This window comes from Vespa velutina, chromosome 12 (assembly GCF_912470025.1).
Source record: "Vespa velutina chromosome 12, iVesVel2.1, whole genome shotgun sequence".
NCBI classification, from domain to species: domain Eukaryota; kingdom Metazoa; phylum Arthropoda; class Insecta; order Hymenoptera; family Vespidae; genus Vespa; species Vespa velutina.
In genome coordinates, this window is record NC_062199.1 from 4,701,608 (window position 1) to 4,710,719 (window position 9,112).

Below are 9,112 nucleotides of genomic sequence, written 5' to 3' on the forward strand. Positions count from 1 at the left end.
AGAATTTGTTTTCAGTCTCACTGTATAATTTGTACAAAGAAATAATAATATAATATTATCGAAAACTACAAAACACACTCAATTTTTATAACATTATATGATATTAACTTAACAAATTTTAATATCATTAAATGTAAATCTAAATACGTTATCTCAAAACTATACTTGTTATATAATGTTACAATAAAATAAAAAAACCTCTGTATAATATACAAAAACATAAGAAATGTAAATCTTTTAATATAAACAAATATTTCATTATTTCGTTCAATGAACAATAGTTTCATGTTCCATATTGGTTAGATTTGGCTAAATTTCTATCTATTTCAAATATTCTTATTGACATCACATCTATAATAAAGAAATAATACATACAAATAAATGTTTCTATGTAAAAAAAAAAAAAGAAAAAAGCAAAAAAAAAAACAATAATATAATAAATATATTATTAAAACATAAGACATAATTAACTTCAATCGTGGCGCGCGAAATTTGATTGATGCAACTGGACGAATGAATTATAATGCTTTTAACGATCAAACGTCGCTAAGGTAAATAAAACAGTATGTATATACTTTCGTTCAAAGAATTAGTTGTAACTTTCATTTAGTTAGAAAAGTCTAGTTAATTGAACTTAGAAGTAATGAAACATTCCTAAAAATAAAATACAAATATGTCGAATGCAACGTATAACGAACTTTGGAAAGAGACTCAAAATACTTTAGACGAATTAATACGGACTGATTCGTCTGTGCAAAGTTCAAAACCGCAAAAGGATCGAAAGAAGGCACATCAAATTGTCTCGGAATTGTATGTAAAGTACATTATTGTTTGTAATAAGTTAGAAGAGTGTTACGATCAAATAATACAACCACAAAAACGTATTTTACTTAAAAAATTATTGGAATCAATTATAGGAAGAGTTTTAGAATTAAAACATGAATTAGTAAATGTTGATCTTTCTGAACACAGTTATTATGATGACATATTAATAAAATATGGCGTTACCCCCGAAGATGTAGAAATTCGAATACCGAGATATTTTACGAGAGAACGTCGAAAAGAAATAGACGATAGACGAGAATTCATAGAAAATACTTTGAGAAATTTAGGTTTTCTCGATGAGATTATTGTGTCTAAAACAATGAGTGAATTAGAAGCTGTAAAATTGATTCAGGTAGAACAGAAATATTGTTAATATCAACTTTTATATCATTTTTATTTACCATTAATTATAATAAATATATATTGCACATTATTATATTGTATAGTATATTTATATAATTACATTTAGTAATGTTTATATAATAACATTACATGCTTTTTATATTATTAATAATATATTATTTTTATTATATTAAATTAATTATATTAAATTGTATTATTCTATTGATTGGCATTTTTATCATACGATTTTGTTATTCATGTAAAAACAATAATTTCGTTTATAGAATTTTGAATTTCCCGCTCTATCGCTTTCAAATTTGTTTCACGTAGTCTTTTTTCCGTTTTGTAATAATAGAATTCGCTTGATGTGATTATAATATGTAAAACATTTTCAATAAACCTTTTTATTTAAAATATTTCTTATTTATTTTAGGATACTCTATATATATATATATATATATATATATATATATATATATATATATATATATATGTACACATACACACATTATTTATTTTCCAAAGAATAGAATAACATAATTAAATATAACTAATTTAATATAATAATAAAAATAATATATATACATATGTATGTACGTACGTACGTGTATATATGTATATATGTATATATATATATATATATATAAATATATATATAACTATTTTAGGCTCACGAAAGGGCAAGACAAGGACGAGTAAGATTCCAGTTTATGAAGGAAATAAGACAAATGAAAGAAAAATCAATAGCTAAACAAGAAATAGAGGAAATACAAAAGGAAGATATTGAAGCTGCTGCGACAAAGATTCAAAAAATTTGGAGAGGTTATAGAACTCGATGTTGGATCCGGAAAAGACGATTAGATGAAATGTTATTAATAGGTTCAACATTCTTTTTTTTTTAGATTCATTTGATACACAAAAAACCATCCGTCTAAGTTTAAGCAAATAATTACAAGAAACAAATAATTTATTTGTTATTATTTTGAATTCTTTTCATTTTTATGATAATGATAAATTATCATAATTCTTTTCATTTTTCTTTAAATGATAAATAAATAGAAATTGTTTTCAATTAATATTTTTTATTGTAATAATTATAATTTCAATAATTATAAAAAAAGAGATATAAGATCTAATAATGAATAGAAATGAATTTATTAATAAATATTATCATTGAATACGAATTTAAAAATTCTGATTTAACATGTATATTAGTCTATAAATTTTGATTTATTTAGAATTTAAAAAGAAATATATATATATATATATATGTATGTATATACACCTTAAATAGATATATACATATACTTCTTTAGGTATGCTTCCACCTAATCAAGTAAAGATGACAAATATTCGGCAAACAGAAAAAATTATACATTATCGTCATGAAAAGCAAATAAAGTTTCAAGAAATTTATGAAAAATTGATAAAGGAAACAACGGAAAAAATTCGCAAAGAAAGGAGTGCTGTGATGGAAGAGAATATGAGAAGTGAAATTCGAAACTGGATAAATGATTACTTTCAACAAACTGGAAAAATTCCGGATTTACCATCTGCTGAAAGTGGAGGTTCCCGATTTATCTTCAGTAGGCAGGTATATAAGTATATATATTTTATATATCTATATATACATATATATATGCGATTATGATTTTATTTATTATTCAAATAAATTAATAATAACTATATAACGTTTTATTAACATAATCAAATATTTTTATAATTATTCAATAATTTTTTTTTCACAATTTATTTATTTATTTACTATTTATTAAAAATTAGTAATATACCATTATTATAATATTTTATTGAAAGTTAGTAATATAATATATCGGCTTTAAGAAAAAAGAATATATATTTTTTATTTATTATCATACTTATTATTGCTATTCATTTGAAATATATTAGAAAGCTAAATTTAATTTAAAAATAAAGAAAGAAGAAGAAAAAAAAATAATCGGGCTTAATTCCAATCTATAATTAATTTATTATTAATTTCTACATAACTACAGAAAAATATAATTATTGCAATTTCAATAATTATTCTAACATTGCTATGACCTATCCTAAATAATTAATACGACTAATCTAATGTAAAAGGGAACAGAAAGTACGATAAGTAAATCAACCGGAGTGTCCTCGAAGGAATCAAAAAAATCAAAGAAGTCAAAAACGAAGAGGAGCAGCGAGCCAGAAAAATCGGAAGATGAAACAGAGCAGAGTTATTTGAAATCGATGCCTTCTAATTTTCTTCCATTATTGATTAATTTACAAGAAGAGTACCAAAAAGTATGGAAGAACAAAGATGAGTCTATGAATCCTATGCAAGAACCTTATAAGGATATGATTGAAACTGATAAAATTCGGGAAATTGAAGATGAAATTAGAATTGGAGTGGATCAAACATTGAGAGGTTTTTTATTGTTAATTTTTAATTTTTTAGATAATAGAACCTTTCAATGTACGAATTAATAAACATAGTTATATTCAAATATAATGGAACAATGAAAGAATAAATAATTTCATTTGTATTAAAAAAAGAATTACTTGACTTTTTCTAAATTCTGTATTAATTCAATATAGAATATATTATTAATATTTATTTACAAAAAAATAAAACAATTTATTAAAGGAGGATAAAATAATTTATTAAAACTTTTTTTAACAATTAAATTTATCATTTGTCAAAATTTTAATAGATTTATTCAAAACCGAAAAATGTTTTATAAAAGAAAAAAGGAAGTTGTTTGCGTAACATAAAAGGTTCTACTGGAAATAAAACAACCCTAATATATTTAAAAACAATATTTAACAATTTTTATAATAATTACAGATGACATAGAAGCTCTTCAAGCAGCTTTGGACAGAGATAAAGGTATTAAAAGTAAACGTGGTAAGAAAACGCAAAAACGGGTTCGTCGTAGTGGGAAAAAGAATAAAAAAAAAAAAGAAAAAGATTTGACACCAGATAGAACAACAGAATCTCTTTTCGAAGAACTTCTCACTCAAGGTATTATTAAACTTTATCGAGAAACTCCATTAGCTGATTTTAAGGTCGAAAGATCTTATGCCAATTATGAGCTTCTTCAGAATGATAAAAATACTTTACCAACGTTAGGTAAATATTTTTTTACTAAAAAATGAACATACAATGGATCGCAAAAGTATTCGAATTATATTATGGATACAATCCATATTAATACTTACAATTATTACTTAGTTATTTATTTTTAGGTGACATCAGACAATTAATCAGCGAATATTGCATCCTTCCTTTAGGCAATAATACACTTAGAGAATTAACACCCCTTGTAAGATCAGTTTTAATAGCAGGTCCTCATGGAAGTGGCAAAAAAATGTTAATTAATGCAATTTGTACAGAATTAGGTGCTACTCTTTTCGATATTACACCTGCCAATATCGTTGGAAAATATCCTGGAAAAACTGGATTGATTATGTTAATGCATTTGATATCCAAGGTAGATTGATATTTGTCTTACTAGGATAACGTTTATAAGAGCATTGTTTATATACAAATTTTTATATAAACAAAAAATATTTTTATATATTACATAATTTTTATATATACAAAACATCTTGTAACCCTTTGGATACTTTGCGCTACTATAATAGCTTCCTGATAATTGTATGCTGTTTTTGGGACGAAGCTCTATTATAATAACATTCCTTTGGATGACATTTTTTTTAATGAACTATATAGTTGTTCATTTGTTTTTTTGCTTCAAAACCCGTATACGTTGTGTGGGAGATGTGGACATTTTGGTTGTTTCCAATTTTTTATATATGAAAATAAATAAAAATAGTTATAATTTATATCGATGTTAGTTTATATTAATGCAGGTATGGCTGAATGAAACTTTCGATAGCGAAAACATGTTTACATGTCCTTCGCGGAAGATACCACCACATCTAAAGGGTCAAATACACAATTTTTCAAACTTCACATTCGTTGATGTTTTTACTATTATGTATATAACGTTTTTCTTTTATTTTTTGTATATCTAAAGCAATCAAAATGAATATCAATATAAAAGACAACCTTCAACATAATATAATATACGTCTTAATGACAATACAATTACTGTATATATCTACGTAATTTATCATTTGTACATTTACATATATAATTAATCAATTTCAATATTGAATGAGATGAAGAAGAAGAGGAAAAAAAAGAAAGAAGACCTGATGATTAATACGTTAATATTAATTTCTTTTTTCAAGGTATCGCGATTATTGCAACCGTCGATCATTTTTATGGATGGTGCTGAAAAACCATTCGTCAAAAAACCACCTAAAACTGATAAAACTGATCCAAAACGCCTCAAGAAAGATTTACCAAAATTGATCAAGGGTATCACCAATGAGGATAAAATCATATTAATTGGAACAACCAATTTACCTTGGGATGCAGATCAAAAATTATTGTATCAAACTTATGACAAAATTATATATGTTCCTAGACCAGATTATGGCAGTATGTCACTTGTCTGGAGAAATTTATTATACAAGGTAAGCCTTTAATAATAAAATTATTACAATAATATATAATATAATACAATATGTACATAAAAATTATTAAAAATTGTCTAAAATTTTTAAATAATTTTCATTATCATCATCATCGTCATCCTCATATATATATATATATATATATATATATACTTTTTTGTTTTGTTTTTAATATAGTATCCTGGAATAAATAGACAATTTGATATATCAGCAATGACCAAAATCTGTGACGGATTTACAATTGGTACAATATTAGCCGCCATTAATGAGGTATTTACGTAATAAAATAACTTTCAATTGAAAATATTTATTTAATTGGTCTGATATATGTCGAAAAAGAAGTGTGTGTGTGTGTGCGCGCGTGCGTGCGCGCGCGCGTATGTGTGTGTTTAATAATGAAATAAAATACATTATAGGTGATGACGACGAAACGAATGGTACAATTAAGAACACAGCCATTAACACATGCAGAATTAATTAATGCTATTAGTACCAAAAATCCTGTTTATCGTGAAGAAGAGGATGCATTTTTATGTAAAAATATATTTCTTATCGATTATGTATTTCATCACTTTTAGCTCATTGCATATCATTATATATCATTAATTGTAGCATGGTTCTCGAAAACGCCGACTTGTCGAAGAAAACAAAGAGCTTTGGAATTGGAACAACAAAGACTCGAGGAAGCAAACGAAGCCATTAAAAAAAAAAGAAAAAATGAATAAAAACAAAATGAATGAATGAAAAAAAGAAAAAAAGAGTATGGAAATTATTTTCTTAATATATAAAATAAATATAATTTAATAATAATATATAAAATTAAAATAATTTCAATATATTTCAAAATTCTTATTTCGGAAAATATTTTCAATCTAATCAGTAAATATTTCATAGAAATTTCAGAAAAAAAAACCATGGACGAAAGCAAAACGAGTAACAATAATTTGAAAATATTCAAATTTTATTAGAAAAATATAGTATATCTAATCATTAAATATTTTATAATAACGATATAAGTTTTATTAGATGACACAAATATTATGAAATAAATCCTACAAAGGAAAATGTCTGTTATTAATGAACTTAATAAAACGAAGAAATCCGATAAAGATTTACGTAATCCCAGTCATAATATATATTGCATAACCAAGTTTTTATACTAATTACGAACTGCTCATTGCCTATGTTATTATTCCAAAATGAAAAAAAAAGAAGAAATAGCGATCTCTCAAAATTATGAATGAAAATTGGATATATAAAAAGATAACTTTCTCTTGTGATTATTGAGTGATCACACCATAATCATTATTTCAATAGGTCGTTATACGATTGATATTATGTATGTACATTTATTACATATGATTAAAAGTATAAAAAACGCACTTTCAACACGCATTTGACACGATAGTTAATCATGACCATAGTTCTATGATAACAAATTAAAAAGAAAGAGAGAGAGAAAGAGGGAGGGAGAGAGAGAGAGAGAGAGAGAGAGAGAGGGAGGTAGAGAGAGAGAGAGAGAGGGAGGTAGAGAGAGAGAGAAAGGGAGGGAGAGAAAGAGAGAAAGGGAAGGAGAGAAAGAGAGAAAGGGAGGGAGAGAGAGAGGGAAAGAGAGAGAGAGAGAGAGAGAGAGAGAGAATGAATGAATAAAACATTAATAAGAATAAAAAATTCAAGTGTTCTTCATAAGACGTAAAATGTTATGAAGTTCCTTAACAATGAAATAAATAATTCCATCGTTTTTTTATCAGCTTTTAAATAATTTCAAATAATGAGCAAAATTATATCCCTAAGAAAAAAAAGAAAAAAGCTAAGGAAAATCATCTGATAAAATATTTTATGTTATCTTGAAAAAATAATACTTTTAGGTAAAATTAATCATTCATTTATTCCTTTGTTTTTGTTTCTATTTTTTTTTTGCTGATAATTATTTATTTTTGACAATAAGATATTCTCTTACGACTATTTGGAACTATTCAAAAATATTTTTGTAGATAAAAAATGAAATTAACTTTTCTCTGACGTAACATGTAAGTAAGGTTTATGACAAACAAAAATACAACGAAATTGTAATTTCATATGAAAAAGTAATGTATACAGATAATAGCCGCGAAGAAATAACCGTAAATTCTTCTGATGTAATTAGGTTTATTGAAAATATTTTTAAATAAAAAAATTTCAATTTTAAAACTTCGTGGGCATAATTTACATGATGGAAGAGTTAAATTTTATATAAAAAAGTAATACGAACAGATGATAGTGGAAATAAGCTTGACTTGACTGTTTGTATAGTACCATCGTCATTCGAATATGGTATAGTTCGTAAGATCGCCTTTATGTAGTTAAGCAAGATGCTTTGGATGTAACACAAAAGTCTTGTTAAGAGCGAGGTTATGCTGTTTGTTTCGTTATGCCTTGAAGTAACGTTCATGGGAATATATACTTCTAACTTCTTTAATGAACAAAATTTTTACAATGAATAAACGAATAGTATATACGAGAAAAAAAAAGAGAGAAAGAGAGAGGAAGAGAGAAGAAAAAAGAAATCTTATTTGTAATATGACGTTACATCACACGACTTAAATTTTTAAGTAGATTATAAAAACCAACTAGAGGTTATCTGTATCGAAATAACAATTAAAAAAAAGAAATAAGTATTTTTTAATTATCATGTTAGATCAACTATTACATTGGAAAATATTGTAAGCAAAGATAAGAATATCTTACTTACCATTTGAAACATAACATGATCGGGGTGAAGGAAATGTCTGACAAACTTTTGGAAAAATGAAAACAAAAAATGTACAATTCAGTAAATTCTTCAAGTTTCATTCAAGAAATTATTTGCTTCAATAAGTTATATAGTATGGATTTAAATTAATTGGATTGGCTATAAAAAAAATATCAAGAATAAATGATAGATGATATTTTCTTTTTAATTTTAAATTACAACATTCAACAATAATTAACAAGATACAAAATTAACCTATAATTATTTGATATAAAATTGTGGTATCAATAGAATATTAAGTTATTATTTTTTAAAATAAATAAATTATTATCTCTTGATTAAATTCTAATCAAATTCCGAGTGTCCTAACTTCTAATGTCATTTAATCTTATAATTAAAAGCATTTTTACATAACATAATTAACATATAAATGAAATTAAATGCTTTTAAATTTTTTGTTATGAAAGACCGATCGTACATGTAAAGTCGATTAATAAAAATACTTACATAATAAAGTTCAAATGTCTTTTTTTGTTTAAGTAAATAGACAGGAATTTTAATATTTTAATCAAATTTGAAGTACTTTAACCTCAAATAAGCTCATTCCTTTATAGAAAATTATTAAATAAGATTAGACGATATTTATATATGCTTTTTTCTTTATATCTAACGAAATAATGA

The 9,112-nt window shown here is 24.6% G+C and overlaps 1 protein-coding gene across 1 annotated transcript; it reads left to right on the forward strand.

The window, feature by feature from the left end:
* The first annotated feature begins 401 nt into the window (after positions 1-401).
* On the forward strand, positions 402-6,747 carry LOC124953336 (dynein regulatory complex protein 11). The gene is made up of 11 exons (XM_047504562.1): positions 402-1,177; positions 1,836-2,046; positions 2,484-2,761; positions 3,268-3,580; positions 4,001-4,285; positions 4,402-4,646; positions 5,413-5,700; positions 5,878-5,970; positions 6,117-6,234; positions 6,313-6,460; positions 6,595-6,747. Exons 1-10 carry the CDS (start codon positions 674-676, stop codon positions 6,423-6,425), a joined length of 2,448 nt encoding a protein of 815 aa, XP_047360518.1. The 5' UTR covers positions 402-673; the 3' UTR covers positions 6,426-6,460; positions 6,595-6,747.
* Positions 6,748-9,112: the final 2,365 nt, after the last annotated feature.

Coding starts and splice junctions, on each gene's coding strand:
- LOC124953336 (XM_047504562.1), top strand. CDS start 674: ATGTCGAATGCAACGTATAACGAACTTTGGAAAGAGACTCAAAATACT. Junction 1,178..1,835: donor AAGCTGTAAAATTGATTCAG/GTAGAACAGAAA, acceptor TAACTATTTTAG/GCTCACGAAAGGGCAAGACA. Junction 5,971..6,116: donor TATTAGCCGCCATTAATGAG/GTATTTACGTAA, acceptor AATACATTATAG/GTGATGACGACGAAACGAAT.